The 18,625-nt window shown below is 37.3% G+C and overlaps 1 protein-coding gene across 1 annotated transcript in view; it reads left to right on the forward strand.

The window, feature by feature from the left end:
* The window catches only part of LOC127640342 (transcription initiation factor TFIID subunit 4-like), a 63,912-nt gene extending 45,562 nt beyond the window's left edge, over nucleotides 1-18,350 (forward strand). Inside the window, exon 14 of the mRNA XM_052122838.1 lies at nucleotides 16,409-18,350. Coding sequence (XP_051978798.1) covers nucleotides 16,409-16,582 — 174 coding nt within the window. The 3' untranslated portion in view covers nucleotides 16,583-18,350. The remainder of the gene's footprint in view (nucleotides 1-16,408) is intronic.
* The last annotated feature ends 275 nt before the right edge of the window (nucleotides 18,351-18,625 follow it).

Below are 18,625 nucleotides of genomic sequence, written 5' to 3' on the forward strand. Positions count from 1 at the left end.
TCATGTTTGTAGATTTCTTCAATTGTAATAAACATCAGTGTCATGGATTTCCTCGATCGTCAGATGTTCATGGATTTCCTTGATCATTATTGTATATGCTTACGTCAGGTTCGCAGATTTCCTGATTACACATTTCCGCCTTATTTAGCAGCGTAAAACTAGCAAACATTTTTTATATATATATATATATATATATATATATATATATATATATATATATATATATATATATATATATATATATAATCTCAAGTGCAAATTTGTAACATTTTACTTTGTATTGTATTACCCTGGAATTAGTAAAAAAAAAAAAACTATTTACCACAGATGCGATGAAGCTTCTAATACAGCTACTGAGAGGACAGAAAATTTGACACTTTCTCTCTTCTGACTGTCTGTGGCATGGGGGGCGTGGTAGTGTGTCGGTCTGCGGGAGAGAGAGAGAGAGAGAGAGAGAGAGAGAGAGCGGTAAGGCTTGTCACCTGGTTTGTAATTACCTCTAACACCTGTGTCTTATTATAGTGATAGGGAGAGAGACATTTAAGGAACGCCAAGTGTCGAGAGAGGGAGAGAGAGTGACCAGAAAGCACGACAGGAAAGCATGACACGACACGATATATATATATATATCACATACATTAAGTTGTTATCGACGGTGACCGTCGATAACAACTTAATGTTATTTTGTAAAGCTATGTGTGTGTATATATATATATATATGCATATGTATATATATATATATATATATATGTATATGTATATATATATATATATATATGTATATATATGAGCACTTCCGCGGTCCAACCAGAAGTATGAAAACAGTTTGTTTGTTTTTATCCCCTTTTCTCCCCAATTTGGAATGCCCAATTCTGAACACTTAATAGGTCCTTGTGGTGGCACGGTTAATAACCTCAATCTGGGTGGCGGAGGACAAGTCTCAGTTGCCTCCACTCCTGAGAAAGTAAATCCGCGCATCTTATCATGTGGCTCGTTGTGCATGACACAATGGAGACTCCACATGTGGAGGCTCATGCTACACTCTGCGATCCACGCTCAACACGCACCCCATTGAGAGCGAGAACCGCTAATCGCAACCACGTGGAGGTTACCCCTTGTGACTCTACCCTCCCTAGCAACTGGGCCAATTTGGTTGCTTGGGAGACCTGGCTGAAGTCACTCAGCATGCCCTGGATTCGAATATGCGACTCTAGGGGTGGTAGTCAACGTCAATACTCGCTGAGCTACCCAGGCCCCTGAAAATAGTCCATTGTTATATACGTCATGTTTGTGGATTTCTTCAAAAGCAATATATGTCATGTTCGTGGATTTCCTCAATACTTATATACATCATGTTTGTGATCTCTTCATTTGCAGTATACTTCATGGTTGTGAATGTCCTCAATCATTATCTACATCATGTTCCTAGATTTCCCTACTCGCTAAATGCATCATGTTTGTGTATTTCTTCAATTGTAGTATGTCGTGGATTTTCTCAGTTGTTATATACATCATGTTCATAGATTTCCTCATTTGCTAGTATTGATACAACAGTTTGACCTCCTTTTGTTTCATAATTTCACTTTTGTACCCATGTTGGGTGACATCCTTTGTTTCCTCGGTTTGTTTTGTGAAGGAAGAAAACAGTTGGTCCAAGATTAGCTGCAGAGGTTGTCTACATGTAGACTAATCCATTAGTGTGGATAGGTTATTGGCTTCCTTCCTGCTGCTCAAATGGAAACCCATTAACAGAGGTAATGTGTGCCTCTGGCAAAGCCCTTGGGTATGGAGGCAGTGGAGGGTGTATCTCTCATGAAGCAAACACACACACACACTGATGTTAAGAAGACAAACAATTTACTGAACCGAGGAGCCAAATCTTTCTTTCTGTGTCACTTTTGTTCTCTAGTTATTTCATAATTTTTTATACTTGTCCTTCTTAAACACTTCTCTGTCTTTCACTCTATATATCTCATAGTTTCAACTGTTTTCTCGTTCTCTCTCTCTTGCTCTTGTTTCTACTGATGCTCTCTGCCTGACACTGGCTTGGGTATAGAGTCACATTGATCTGTGAAAAATCCTTCAGGCAATCATGAAATATTAAATTCAAGTCGTACTCTACCACTTCACTCCTTGCTCTCTTTCTCTCTCTCTTTGCCTGTCCTTTCCCTGCATTTAGTTTCTCACATCTCCATCTCATCAGTTGGAATAAGTTACAACCTTGCAAGTAAGAAAAGTCACACAGTCTGATCTCTATCTGCATTTTAGCATTTGCAGCTAAATCTAAATGTAAACACCTTTCCAGAGTTTATTAAGCAGAACAATCTGACTCAAAGCACTGTCTTGTTTGAGTGTTTAATAGCTTGAAACTTGTCTGTTTGTTGGTAGCTTAAAAATGTGAAACAGAACAGCCATGATGCTGAATTGTTATAGATCTTAGCCTTGGATTTTATGTTTTATATACTTTGGTGTAAGATTGTGGCATAACAATACTTTTTGTTGACAGCTTAAAGAATAAAAACAAAACAGCCATATCAATGGTTATAAAAATTGTGGTAATTAATGAATAATTTCTTTTTTATACATAGTGGTTGTAGCCTATATTTTGTCAGTTGTTATGTTGTGGTCTTAGATATCCTCCATTGTTTTATAAATTGTGGTTGTGGATGCTGTCAATTATTACTGTAGGTACTGTAAATTGTCATTGTGGAATTAGTCAATTGTTATATACATTGTGGACATGGATTTCATCAGTTGTTATATGTTTCATTAGTTGTGGATTTCTGTAATTGTTACAATGTTGTTGTAGATTTCATTAGATGCTGTATACCTCATGTTTATGAATTTCGGCAATTGCTATATACGTCTTGTTTGTCAGTTTCATAAATTACAATAAATATCATGGATAGTTTTCCCCAGTTGTTATACATTGTGGTATTGGATTTAATTAAATTCTACACTGTTCATGGAGTTCCTGCTTTTAAAGTGTTTTATTTTTATTTTTATTTTTTTTAAGTTTTTCTTTCTCCCCCGCTCCAAGAGATCTCTGTTTGGTTGGGTAAATAATCTGTTTCGTATTACCTCAATGACCATCTGTGTATGTAGAAGCCAGAGGGCTGTTGGTACCATCACAGCTTACCCTCCTGATTCCCTCCAGCTGTTCAGCTACCATTACAGCACTTACTATTGCTCTTTATACATTGTGTTTCTCCAGGGTAGAAACACGAAAGCATCACAACGGGTTTCCATTTTGCCATTCATAAATTAACTAATATAAATGGAAGGTTATTTGTTAAATCTGTTCCGTCGCCACAGAAGTGTGTAATATCAACTTCAACAATTTTGAATGTGGTAAGAGGCACAAAATTAGTAGTTGTTTAGACATTCACCATTCCGGTCCACATTAATGGAGTATTTTTGTACTGTAAGCTAAAAGAGTGTTTTTAAGACCATCATGCCACTATATTTGTTGAACTACTTTATATATTTGTATAGCATTGCCCTGGAGCTTTATATGTACCTTGTAGCCATGTAAGCTGTTGACAAGTGCTCTTTTTTTATAAATACAGCCAACACAATGTGGGAGAGATGTTTGAATTCCACGCAGATGTAGGAAGAATGTTTGTTTTCCCGCAAGTGCTGCCTGAAGCATCTCTGTTGTTTGTGCTGAGAGAGTAAAAGACAGAGAGAAAAGGGTGATGGTGTTTCAAAAACGGGTGCAGAATATTTGCGATCGCTTGATGTTGGTAAATCCGCAGCATGGAAATTTACCACATTCTGCAGACTTACGTTTTCAGGGTACATTTAAATTATTTATTGATTTAAAATACATTTTATGGTTGTTTGTTTTTTTTGGGGGGGGGGGGGGGTTAAGCATCATTTTGTTTTAGAGTTGGAGAGTTTTGAACGAGATGTCAAGTAAACAAAATTCACAACATACATCGTTTCAAAGCAGCTTTACAGAAAATCATGTATTAACAGAAAATGAAATTGTAATATCTATAATGTCTTAGTCATTGTTTTGTAGTCTGATAAAATATGATTGTGAATTGTGTTTAAAAACAAGTAATTAAATAATAATTGTATTTAGAAATCCAGTGAGCAAGCCGAAGGCGACTGTGGCAAGGAACATAAAACTCCATAAGGTGTTGGCTAATGGAGAAAAATAAACTTGGGAGAAACCAGCCTGACTGTGGGGCCAGTTCCCCTCTGGCTAACATCATGAATATAATGCCAATATTTCTTAATTATGTATTAAACTAAGTGTTAAGGGTCAGTGTTTAAACTAAAAATGTATAAGAACTTTAAGATTAATGACTAAAGTCTTTGAAGTTCATCCTGGATTAACTGCAGAAGTTCACATAGATGCACTGTCCTTCGTTATTTGGCTGATGAAAGGCTTTGTTGGCTATTAATTGATAGTCTATTTATTCCATTATAAGAGTGTAGTCCATCATTAGACTGAGGTGATGCAGGCAGAGATCAGTGAGGTGCATCACCATTCAACCGGCCGGTAATTTCGGTGAGGTCAACCCTAAATCCAAGGTTCAGGCAATGGCATATGATGTATCCCATGCCTTATGGTTGAAGTTGGCATCAGTTCATCCTCAAAAGTCCTGATGTGATGTTTGGCTGGCACCGGCTGCATTTAGTCGTCATCGCTCAGAGACATGTAGCAGTGGCGTCCAAAACGAAGCAGGAATGCAGCTGGATCCAGCCGGTTCTGGTGACCTCACGATAGGAGTCCCGAGGTTGAGATGGGTATACAAATGGAATAATATTAGCATAGATGTCATTAATTTTATCTGGTTCCGGCAGACCTAACTAAAGCAGACTAATTGTGAGTTGAAGGATAAATTAGATGTATTGCCTAGCTAAATAGATGAGTCTTTAGTATAGACTTAAACTGAGTGAGTGTGTCTGCATTTTGAACAGTGTTAGGAAGACTGTTCCATAGCTTAGGAGCCCAATAAGAAAAGGATCTGCCTCTTTTTGTGGATTTTAATATTCTAGGAACTATTAAAAGGCCAGAATTTTGTGATCATAATAAACCTGATGGAATATAGCATAGTAGAAGGTAATTTAAGTACTGCAGAGCTAGACCATTCAAAGCTTTGTACGTAGTTAACAGAATTGTGAAATTAATATGAAATTTAACTGGTAGCCAATGTATCGATGGTAAAATGTGGTAAATATGGTCAAATTTCTTGGTTCTAGTGATCACTCTGGCTGCTGCATTTTGAACCAATTGAAGTTTATTTATTGATCTTGCTGGACATCCTCCCTGTAATGCATTAAAATAATCTAGTCTTGTTGTCATGAACGCATTAATTGAGAGTTTCGGCATCAGCAACAAGAGCATGTGTTGTAATTTAGCAATATTTCTTAGGTGGAAGAATGCTGTTCTACAAACATAAGTAGTTTGATTTTCAAAGGACAGGTTGTTATCAACTATCTTCGCTGTTGAAGACAATGTAACAGTACATCCATCCAGAGACTAATTATATTTTAGCAGCTTGTTTTTAGAGGTTTTTGGTCCAATAATTAGTGCCTCTGTTTTGTTTGAATTGAGTAGATGGAAATTTGTGGCCATCCAATCTTTTTTGATTGATACATTGATACACTCTGCTAATTTGGAGAATTGTGAAATTTGATCAGGTTTTGAAGAAATATGAAGTTGGGTATCATCAGTATAACAGTGGAAACTTATTCCACGATTCCTGATAATGTCTCCCAGGGGAAGCATATACAAGGAGAATAGCAGAGGCCCTAAAACTGATCCCTGTGGCACTCCATACTTTTGTTTGGTTTGACTATTCCTCATTTACATAAAGTGATAGCGGTCTGCTAAATTGGACCTAAACCATGCTAATTCATGTCCACAAATGCCAACATAATTCTTTAGCCTATTCAAGAGAATTTTGTGATCTATCGTGTCGAAGGCAGCACTTAAGATCTAAAGGCTCTAGAAGTGAAATGCAGCCGTGATCAGATGATAAGAGCAAGTCATTTGTTGTAACTCTGATAAGTGAAATTGTTCATATATATATTCTTTTTCTCTGAAATAAAAATAGTTGGGAGGGTGTACTGCCTTTTCTAGTATTTTTGACATTAACGGGAGATTTGAAATCGGTCTATAATTAGTTCTCCAGGATCAAGACTATTAATAAGCGGTTTGATAACTGCCATTTTAAAGTTTCTTGGGACATGTTCTAAGGATAGCGAGGAGTTAATATTAAGAAGAGGTTCTGATATTACAGGGAATACCTCTTATTAAGAGCTTAGTATGGGATCTAACATACATGTTGTGGCTTTTCAAGTCAAGTGGTTTTTATTGTCATTTCAACGATATACAGTTAGTACAGTACACAGTGAAATGAGACAACGTTCCTCCAGGACCATGGTGCTACATAAAAACAACATAGGACAAACACAGAACCACATGAGACTACACAACTAAATAAAATATCTATATAAAATACCTATATATACCTATATAAAGTGCACATGTAAAAGTACGGGACAGTACAAGAAATTTCTAACAATGAACAGGACAATAGGCACAGTGAGAGACAGTGCAGCACCGACCACAGTTTTGATGATTCAATATATTTTGTTAGCTCTTCATGACCTATGGCAGCGAAGGACTGAAGTTGCCCATGATGAAAATTATGAGTCACTGTTTTCTGAGATACTGTGACAGATGATTTCATAATTCCATACATTGTATTACTTTTGAGATACAATGTTCTGCATTGATTTGGTTTCTGTATCTTTTAAATAGTTGTGTACTCCATTTTCTGAAGTGCCTAAAGTATTGTATTGCTCTACATATGTAAATACTTTTCTATCATGCATTAAAAAACTGAATAAAGGTGGAGATTATAAATTTATTTTGCCAAATCTACTTCCCTGTTCATTTATTAACTTTTAATGTTTGCGCAAAGCGGGCGAGTTTACTTTGCACAAATAAAAAATATATTTACATATTCATCTCTGGCTTGCTTTTGCTTATATGTAAATGATTACTCCCTCCATGTGTCAATGATTCTGAGATCTACTTTTATATTTAGTTTAATCACTGAGAAGGTTTACCTGCAATATTAGTAGCACCAAACATCACAAGCAGCCTCAAGAATGGACAGAGTAGCCGTATAACACTTTTCCTTGAGCAGAATATTGCACTACAGATCACTAAGTTTGATCAAAGTAGAAAGCGAGACGGTTGCCAGATTGCACAAAATAAGTATAACATTAGATGGAATATTTCCAAATGCGCAAGTGTTTCATCTCTTATCTGGCAACCCTGAGCATGTTAAATGCTTGTGGAGACGCGTTAGGTCCCAATGCAAGTTAACTGAAATATCCAATGAAAAATAAAAACACTTTTTCGATAAATGAGCGGCGGGCCGTATCATTTCTGCTTTAGCTGTTTGCGAGATTATCATTAAATCTGCCTCGGCAGTCCTAAATAGTCTATCACTTGGGCGGCCGCCGAAATATCTTCAATGGGAGAACCATGGCGTTGTTCTTTCCCTGCTCTCCGCGACCCAGTCTGAATAGACCAGTTGAGAAACACTGCTTTAACTCACACACAAACTCATGTCAGACCCCCTCGCCTCGCTGCTCTCAGACATTTTCTCCGCTGCAGGCTTGCGTGTCGCAAGTTGACGCGTCTGACAGGCAGACAAGGAATAAAGGAGATGTGCACGTGAGATTCTCCGTCCGGTTGCATTTTTTTCTCAATACCGTAGATAAGCAAATGTACATGGTATGATAACCGTCAATTTTCAAACCGTGGTATACCGTGAAACCAGTATACCGCTGCAACCCTAGTCCCAAACAAGCACTGTCCTTCATAAATGCATTGGAGTGAGTAAGCCATTTGGTGTTTCTTATGTGAGTGGACTGACTCCCTGAACATACACATTGTCTGAGGAAGCTGGGTGCCATTTTTGTTTCTGTTTGTGTTGGTTCCACCTAGCGGCTGGAGTTTGTTTTGTGGAATAACATTTGTCCTTCAAGAAAATTGCATTGACAGAGGATCGCTTTTGCTCTGGGGTTCCCAGCCAGATTGAGAGTGGATGTTGAGGATGACCGTAATATATCTACATGCCTGCACAAAGGATGTCTTTTATAAAGTTGATGGACTGCGTAAGTCATGGTGCATTTTTTTTTTTTTTTTTTTTGGCCTCCGAGTGAATTTGACTCTTGACAATCCTAGGAACAACACCTATTTCTTTCTTTTTGTGCTGGTTCTGCCTAGAGATGCACTGATACCACTTTTCTCTTCCTGTTCCGATATCGGAAATCTCAGTATCGGCCGATCCAATACCAATAAATGTTTTTTGCATAATCAGTATCTTTACATTATTGTGTGGAACTAATTGGGTGTGCTCTTTAATATGTAAAGAAACACAAACCTCTAACTACACATTATTTCAATGTAAATGTATAGCTTATTAAGAAAAACGTTATTGTTAACTAGTATACTGTATAATGTAGCAGCAAATTTAACAGTAATTCCAGTATAAGTCATCAGTAGAAAAGAAGCTGGTTTTTTTTCCCTTTATTTTTTTGCCAATATTTTTTCAACTTGTATCTGGACTTTAAATGATTCAGATCTATATATTTTTTTTTCAATTTAGTTATAAGATATCAGCTCACTTTTCATTCACAGTTATTTTTTGGAACCCATTAAACTTAAATATTATTATCATTTGTAAACATGTTTTTATATCTGACAGTGTCACATTAAGCATTTGTAGCTCAAAAGACTTATATCCTGTCCTCTGAGTAACACCAAAAACTTAAATGTTAATTGTAGCAACACCTCCTCCTCGACCCTTCAGACGAGGCTCATGTTTATAACAATAACCTGGGGGAGTAGATTCATTTAAACTAATACATTCATCTGGTTTAAACCAGGTTTCGTTCAAACAGAGCTCATCTAAACTATGATCTGTAATAAATTAATTTACAATTAGTGCTTTGGCTGAAAGAAATCTAATGTTTAGTAGCCCTACCTTCATATGATATTTCTCTTTCATTTTATAATTTATTTTCCAAGTTTGACCTTAATCAAATGTTTTCTAAATGATTTAGTAAGAGTTTTTTGTTTGGTAGTTCGGGGTAACAGACACATTCTCTATATGATATCTAGGTGATACAGTCTCTATGTTTTGTAGTTTATGTGACCTGTGTGATGTCTCAAGGCAGCTAGCAGACATTCGGATTAACCAGTTTATCTGCCTCCTCACCTGGACCCCAATTAGTCAGATACTTTCATTATTATGACTATGAGCCAAATTACTAGAAAGGAGAGCGCACCTTCCTTCCCACCTTCTCTTTAGCTGGTCAAGTCTCCCCCAAAAACTCTATAGATCCTATGCTATTCTCCGGACACCAATCAGACATCCAGCCATTCAGTGACATTAATCTACTATAAACCTAGTCACCACGATGAGCAGGGAGGGGGCCAGAGCATATTATAGTGTCAAACATCGTTTCACAAGTTCACACACTTCTTTATAATTATCTTTAGTGATCTCCAACTGGCCAAGCTGGACATCATTAGTGCCGACATAAATAAACATTTTAGAAAATCTACATTTAGCATTAGCCAGCACTTTGGGTAAATGTGATCTAATGTCAGATGCTTGAACCCCAGAAATGCATTTAACAATGGTGGCTGGAGTCTCTATTTCCACGTTCCTTACAGCAGGCTTACCAATTATTAAGGCTCTTTCAACATGATTCTCAGTGTTTACATCACTGAGTGGGGAGAATCTAATGGAAACCCTTACAGGAAAGGGATAGTGGTTTCGCTTTGCTGAGCGAGTATGCCGCCAAGACGTCACCGAAACGCCCTGCTGCAGGGCCTCTAGAGCCAGAACCAAAGTTTGTGTTGCTCGCTGTACTACCCGCATCTGAAACGGTATCTACCGGCTTCTCTTTCTCACTGACCTCTTTCTCACACAAGCATTCGGATCCGGTGTCTCTAACGTATTAATTTTCTTCATCAGCCTGACTAATTCCTTACATTTATCACATGTGAATCCCTCACTGCTGATGGAAGAAGCTATAGTAAATATGTGACATGCAATGCAGGGAGAAATAACATGAGCGGATGCCATGACTTGCTGCAATTGTTTGTTGTTGTTGTTGGTTGTTCCTGAGCGGTGAGTGTTTGAGATTGATGTGAATCCCTCATGCAATTGTTTGTTGTTATGGTTGTTCTTGATAAGCAGTGCTTTGAGATCGATACAACACAGAGGAGAAAAAAGGGTGCGCACTGTAAAATACACAGTTTAATCGTGATAAAAATAGACATCGGATACATGTGGAAAATGCACGCAGTTGAATCGCAATAAGAGACTAATGTGGGGGGAAACCTGATGCACACTGAAAAATGGGAGATTTTAAGGATTAAAAGCTGATAACAGATAGATAAGCAATGCTAAAAAGCTAGCGGACTACAAACACAGACTAGGCACCAGCAGCAACAGGTAAAATACTCACAGATGAAATGGTAGAAAAGTGGAAAAACACGAAACACTGTAAAATGACAAAGAATAAAACAATGAAAGTTTGAGAATAAGCAATGATTAGCAGGCTACAAATACTTGTGCAGCGTGCCGTCAAGAACAGGAACATCTCTATTTCGTCTCTATTTTGCAGATCAGGAGCGATGCCAGCTCCGACAGATGAAGCCTGCATGATTCAGCCTTACTGAGGGTTTTACATTAAAGTTCGAAACATACATTACACATGTACATGAACACATACGCAAGCATTTGGCCAGCGCATTGTCAACACATGTTCCGGTATAACGTTCTTGCGATACCATGGTGGGAACAAACCTCAGTAATTAATGGGGCAATAGAGTTACGTTCAAACATCTCTGACATTTAACTGGATGTGTTTTTATTCAGGTAAGTTGGTATAAATATATTTTACTTGCTCAGCAATATTTTCATCAAACTTTTGCTCTGCCATGACAGTAGTTAATAAAAAGAGAAAACTCACACTTATCGCGCTATAGTGTCTCTTGCGGCAACGTTGACAATGAAACTTAGTTTTGTTGTTATGAATTGTGGTCTGACACATTTCAGAATGCAACGATGCGTGACATTGAGCTTGAATTGCCAGATGCATCTGCGTTCGCGTACATGCATAGAGTGTTTTGGCATTAAAGGTTTCTCCCAGAGGTAGGGTTGACATCTGATTTAGAGTTAAGTATATTTTTGGCAATACATTATGGCAAATTTTAGAACTTTATATGTTGCTAAATGCCAGTCATGCAAATGCCAGTCATGCATTTCTCTTCGTGGTTACCGTTTTAGATTTGATTGACCTGCATAAAACTGCATTCCAAGTTCCCAAAAAAAACTGACAAATTGGACCATCATCTCATTATTATTTGATTTCTGCCATTTTGCAACAATTATTACTAATTATTACAATTATTACAGTCTTACTAATACTATTGCTCTTGTTGGGTTTAAGGATTTAAACCCCTAACCTCATGTAGGTTTGGGTTTGTAATTTGTAGGAGAGACAACATTTCTTCTTTTATTTGATTGAATATCAATCTGATCAGTAAAAATGCCAGAATATTATAGATTTAGGTGTTCAGTGACAAGAATTCAGTGACACGTTGTATTTAAAGTTGGCATCTTCATCAATTGCCACCAGTAAGCATTCATTAGATGTTTATATGCTTACAATCATTACATGTTTTTTGTTTTTTGCATTCCACGTTTTGTTGTCTCTTAAGTTAATTATGAGGTATGGTAATGATGGAACACCACAAAGTCTCATATGCCTCTGTTATGGTCTTGGCCATAGGCCTGGATTTTATTCCAGCTCTGCCCATCAGCTCCTTAACTTCACTGGAGGCAAAGGATCTGCAGCTTTGCAGCCATTTCACTAATTAGAAAATTCTTCCCTAAAGCAAGACCTTTTAATTAAGTGTAGTGTCAACTATTTTACAGATTAAATCCATAGTTAATGCACACACCAAACTACAAACCCAGATTGCACCTTAAATGGGACAGACAAGTGACCAATGTTTTATCATCTCGTGCTCTTCCTTTTGACACTTTTGAGCACCATCTCTTGGCACCTCTGTTTCCACCACTCAACCTTCTACGAGGATCCACAGTTGTTGGTTGAAGATACCAATTAATTCCTGGTTTGAAGCCCAACCATGTTCCTCAAACATCAAGTTTTGGAATCACTTAAGGATAGATGGTCCTTGATCAGAGTGAAAGTCTGTCATAAGCTGGATTGTAATGGGTTAAAGTGAAGTGGAGCAGGGTTGAATGGCCCCAGGCTGTAGTTTTGTGCAGAGGGAAGGCGAGTCATTTTCCCAAACACTGCAGACACACAGCACCCTCAGGCTCTCTCTAACCTTTGGAGGCCAGAAGTGCTCACAGTCGTTTGGAGGAATATGGTGGAGTAAGAAGGTTTTTTTTGGGGGGGTTATTTAGAGCATAGAGGGTTTTCTGGTTGGTGTTTGGGCCACTTTGAGTTGAGGGAATTCTCAAGCTTGTCAGTTGTTAGGTGGCTTAAAATTACTTTGGAACACAACTTCTCCTCTATGGTTTGGTTTTCATTGTCTCCACGTTCATGGAAACCTGGAAGTATAAGGGAATTTTAATATAGAGTTTTCCAGGCCTAGAAAAAGTAAATTTCTGTAGTGAATCTATATTATTTTAGTTATGTTCTGTTGTAAAGCATTCCTTCGGTTAGATATTGAGCGCAACCATGGTCACCCACTTTTTCAGCAATCCTGGTACTAGAAGTTATTTTCCCACATGTTGTTTTTCCTTTGGATTTCATAAAGTACTTCTAGTACTAAGGAGTTCTAAGCTATGAACCAAACCAACCAGCTCCAAGATGAATCGCAGCATTACAAACTATGATTTGAGTAAAAAAGTTTCTGAAAATTGGACAATACGACAAATGTACAAAGCTGCGTACTTAACATATTTTAATCAGGGAATGAACTACATCCCATGAAGTATTCAGAAGTCATAATAAAAATGAAAACAATGAAAAAATATAAACTACTCGTTTGAAGTATTTTAAATTTATTGCAATGTATCCATACATATATTATTAGAAGTTTAAAAGTGTAGGGAGACACACCACCTACTTCTATTACCGTTTGTAATAGAAGTAGGTGGTTGCTGCTGTCCTTATTTGGTGTGCTTTGTTTGCTTCAAATTTCTACTGGATCATGGAGTGTAGTTCTTCACCAGGAATTTCACAATCAAATAAAGTTAAAATCACGCAGATGGCTTTAGCATAAGCATATACCCTTGATAAAAACCGTGGAGCTCACGCTAAGTCTTAAATTATCATTAAAAATAAATTCCCCAATGGAAAAAATTCATGGGAGTTTTACTTCTGTAACCAGACTGTTGTGCTTTATTGCTCATGTGTAGAGTAACATTTGTGAATCAATCTTTTGAATCACTTCCTTTAAAAAAAATAAAAATTTTAACTATTCTTTATAATTCATTTATGAATCAATCTGAATAAAAATGTTTTTACTATTATAATCACAAACAACTGGAAAGGTCAAGAAATTTCATTGGTCAAAAAGTATGGCAAACCTTGGATTTTGGCCTTAAATGCACAACTTGCTTGTTTTGAAGATTTCGAGACCTTTACATCTGGTTGAAGGGTTAATTTTATGCCATTCTGCTCAATTCAGGCCTTTCAGAACCCTGCAACTTTAAGCTTCCGCATCTCTTCAGGGTTTGGAGTCAGTTTCTCTGGAGGTGTATGCTGTTCTACACACACTTAACACGCACAAACACAACTCAACGGTTTACAACAAATTTGAACCCTAATGACACTCAAAGATCGCTTGTGCACCCTACACATTCCACTCCACAGTTAATGTGGTTTAAAAAAAAAATACATCTCAGTCAGTGCCTGAGGCACGTTAATGCTCACATCTGTAATATATTCATCCATATCTTTACACATTTATGCAGGCTTAACAAGTTCCATCTCTAACGCACCACTAGGATAGTGGCAAAATGCCCTGAGCGTGTTCACCCACACATGCTAACTGAAACGCAGACTTCATGCACTGCAATGTCGAGTTGTGCAAGTAAAAGTGTCTCTTATAAAGGCTAGAGTTTACCGTATTGCTTTAGTGCTCTTTGTTAGTAGTTTATTTTTATTAAGAGCAGTGGGTATGTGTTTTTAAGTAGTAATTCACAAGTGTTTGTTGATTTGACGTTTATGTGTCAACTATCATGTGGCATTGAGTCAGACTCTGAAATCCAGCACTAACTTATTGTGATTGTTCCCTTAACACATACGGCTATCTAATGCATTGATTTCAGGTTTATTTAAGTATGTGTGATTCATGTGAGGCCAAGCACAAGTGTGCCTTATTCGTTTCCTAAGCTTCCTGGTATGGTCTGTACTGTGTGTGGTTTACGTATGAAAGTTCTGCTATTGATCTCTGATTTCAGTGTCGTATATCATCCTTCCCTAAAAGTTATCCTGTATATTTTCAAATAATGATGAAATATTACCAATGTAGATGTTTGTACAAGTCTCCGTACTGACCTGCCCGCATAAACATGTTGTGGTAAAGTTTGCCAGCCCTGGGTGTGTATGTGTAGGAATCACACAGGGTGTGTAAGAGTGTGTACAAGAGTGATACAGATCCCATAAAGCTGTGGGTTGTTACTGTAGGGTGTGGTGTGTGTTTTGTGCCTGGAGGGTGTCTTACACCTTCTCACGTACACTGTACTTAGTATTCTGTGAAGTCTGGAGACCCTAACCTCATTCCAGCTGAGTGATGTCACGCTATAGACCCCCTGTACGGCTGATGAATATGATACACATGTGATTATCCTCCCTCCTCTGTCTCCTCTCCTGTGAATTGGATGTAAGGTCTTCTCCCTCGAGATGGACTGTGTAAATTATATTAAGTTTACTGATCCAATGGCTGCTCAGGAGCCTTCCATTTCATCAACTCATTTTCAACTTGACTTGGTAATATGTAAGCATAGATTATATTTTATCTCGTTCACCTTTTCCCACTAGCTGACTCTGAACACTGCTGTTGAGATCAAAAGTCTGATGCCCGAGGCGTTAGGTGTGGATCTCTTGCCTAAAGCAGAGAAAAGAAGATCACATGGTGTGCAGGTGTGCTGATAAACACAAAAGCACATAGCTGAGGATCTTCGAGTACTGTTAGGGCGTTATCACACAAATGGTCACATAAGTATCAGAGTAAGACCTGGCTATCTATAGTAAATAATTTCAAAGAAATTTGACTTAAAGCTTTTGTGTAATGTTAAATTCTTTCTCGTATATCCAAGCTTGACCTCCTGGGACCAGAGTGTGACTGCTGTGTGCATTTTTCATTTCCCTTTTTAATTTGCCCCTAATAAACTTGCAAAAAAAAAATATATATATATGAGAAGAGAAAATAGTTCTCCTAAAAAATGTTGTCCTCATATGGGGACAGTGGACCCAGGTTGTGAATAATACCAAGCTATAGAAAGTCAGCTTTTTTATCATGCTGTTTATTATGTTTCCGGGAGTTTTGGTTGTTCATGTTTTTGAGACGTTAAACATTGCAGCTGATTTTCTGTAAAGCTGCCTTGGAACAATGCGTTTGGGAAAAGTACAAATTACTTATACAATTATTTTAATTTTTTCTACTTTGGCAACAAAATCTCAACGCTCTCTCTGCTCTGTGCTGCAAACAAACAAGTATTAGCCAGTGCTGAAGCATTTTACCAATAAAATATTTGCATAATTCTATCTCAAAGTAATGGCCAGCATTGTCCAAACACTTCCAACCATGTTATAAATTCTGAGTCTTTGTACTGATTGCCATTGTCCCATGATGAGTGGTGCAAACATTTTCTGCAGCCTGAAATTTTTGACCGGATGTTAAGTGTGAATGCACTGCTCCCTCGTGCCCTAATTAGTAGATGACTTAACCTCAAGTGTGCTGTCTGTCTGCACTGGTCTCAGAAGCTCCTGAAAGCAACATTTTCCAGCTTTTGGTTGCACCCATTGATTCTCAATGTGATCATGCACAGTGTATTTAGAATTTCTAATGTAATTTAGTCCCATTGTCCTTATCGGAGGTCATCGTTTTTAACAGCCTGCTGTTTTGTGATAAATCACTGAAATTTGTAAAATGGCATATACAAACAGGTTTTCAATGTAAAAATGTAATGAGCTAGGTTTTTACTAGGTTTTTGGCATTTCTGCCAAAGACGAACTACATTAAGTTATTGGGTTTATTTTCAAAACTTGACAAATCTGTCACTTTTATCAACCTGTCATGTCAAAATTGTTATTCAATGTAAATCTGCAGTCAAACTCACCTAATTCTTTCATGTTTCCCACTCAGTGTCCTGCAGGCCCCTCCGGATCAGCGACTGGCTCTACCTCATCCTCCACGTCCTCAGGCCGGCAGGCCCGTCAGCGCATCACCCGAGTCAACCTCAGGGACTTGATCTTCTGCTTGGAGCAGGAGCGAACCACAGCCAGGTCCATGCTGCTCTACAAGGCTCTTCTGAAGTAGCACTGTTCCTCATCCCAACCCAAAAGCTTCAAAACAGATGGATGAGGTCATCCATGCTAATGGTGGTACTCCTGCTTTACCCTCGTTTTACTCTTTACGCTCAAGTCTTCCTCACCTCTAAAGTCATCTCCAGCTGGTGCCTTCAGACTCACCTGTGGCATGAACCCTTTGATCTGAGGCTGAAGGAGTGTGTTGCTGTAAATCTTCCAAATGTGGGACTTCTGAAGTCCTGAAAAGCCCCTTGGATGAGAAGAAAGCTGTGGACAACATGAAAATTTCCCCTTTGGGTCACCTTTTAATGGTTTTATTTTCCCTTTGTTTTGGATTAATGAGCCATCATTTTGAGCAATGTTGATCTTTTTATTCATTAACATGAACTCGGATTGGTTTTAAGTTTCAGTATAAAGATTTTGAGATTTGTTTTATATGAATAGCGGTTGGACTTGAGACGTGTTTTTAACCGAAAGCCTCATTTGCAATATAGACACTGGAAAACGTGAAGGCAAAGTTCCTGGTTTTAGAGGTCTAATGAGTTGAGTATTTTAGTAACTTATAAGTAGTGTATCTTTAAATCATGCTCTGAGGGAACGTGTGGATGTTTGTTGTTATTTTGTTACTGATTATGCAAAATGAAGAAACTCTGTGTTATAAAACACTGACTGTCTTTCATCCTATTGGATGGTCTTTTGAAATTCAGTGACAGTTTTGTCTCGCACACTCAGTGTGGGGTTATATGTGTGAACGGTTTCACTAGTGTCTATGTGTTAAAGGGGTCGTTCACCCAAAAATGAAAGTTCTGTAATCTTCTCTGTGGAGATATTTTGTAGAACATTCTGCCTAATGTCTTATTTTGTGTTCAATGGAAGAAAGTCATATGGTTTGGAACAACATGAGTAAATGATAACTGAATTTTCATTTTTGGGTAACTGTCTTTTTAAGTATACTGTGAAGAAGAAATGGTGCCTTACACGGCCCTCCTGGGACACCATTGTTTTTATTCACGTGAACAGCATGGAAAAATATAAAATGTTAATACTAATATGCATCGCTTGAACATCAATTCTAGAGCAGGATCTCTCATAACTTATTTTTTGAGAATTTATATTAATTTGATGAATTTCAGATTTTTTTTAATACATACAGGTGGTTTGATAGACTGCAGGAATACATTTTAAATATTAATGTTGAATTTTGGTTCCTGTTCTTTTGGAAAACGACAGAATTTTCTGTATGGAATTCAAGTTCGCTGTACATGTTCAACATCTGTCATAAGTGCATTGTGCATTATTGTATGTCTCAAGAACTAAACACACGCATACTGCCCTTTTATGACATGCAGCAGGAGAGGAAGTGAAATTCTTATGGCATTTCTTTACCTTTTGCAGTTTTACAGTTTGCATATGTTGTAAGACAGTCAACATTCATGTGTGCAATGATTCCTTTGAGATCTGAGGCAAAATCTTTTTCCATCTCAGATTTGTTTTAATTTGTATTGTTTGTGCTTATGTTTGGACAAACAGCATTGTTGATCAAGGGATTGTCTTTTGTCTATAAAAAAAAAAAACATCTATTAGAATTTCTATTTTTGCTAAATGTAACAATTTTTGAATGTTTGGTTGGTTTGAAAAAAGCGCTCATCTCTATTAAATTTGTACTTTTGTAAAAGAATAAAGTTCCTAATTATATTTCTGTTATGATTTTCTTTTACGTTATTGGTTGTACTTAAATATATGTTATTGTTTTTAAAGTCAACATGAATTTGTGTTCACAGCCCACAAATAGACAAAGACGAACTTAATTTCATTGGATTAACAAAATAATTTGGGTGATTCTCTTGAAAGTTGTGAAGAAAATGTCCTGGTCCTTTTACTACAAAATCAAAAGAACAAATAAGATAGAATAACTTGCATATACAAAAACAAGCATATTTTAGAGCCATTACGATTTTTTACATTGTGACGTCATTTACATGACAGTTATGTGCATTTTGTACCGCAACGCAAAAAAAGATTTTCATTGGCACAATGTGAAAATTAAATATTT

The sequence above is a fragment of the Xyrauchen texanus genome, chromosome 49, assembly GCF_025860055.1.
Source record: "Xyrauchen texanus isolate HMW12.3.18 chromosome 49, RBS_HiC_50CHRs, whole genome shotgun sequence".
NCBI lineage: Eukaryota > Metazoa > Chordata > Actinopteri > Cypriniformes > Catostomidae > Xyrauchen > Xyrauchen texanus.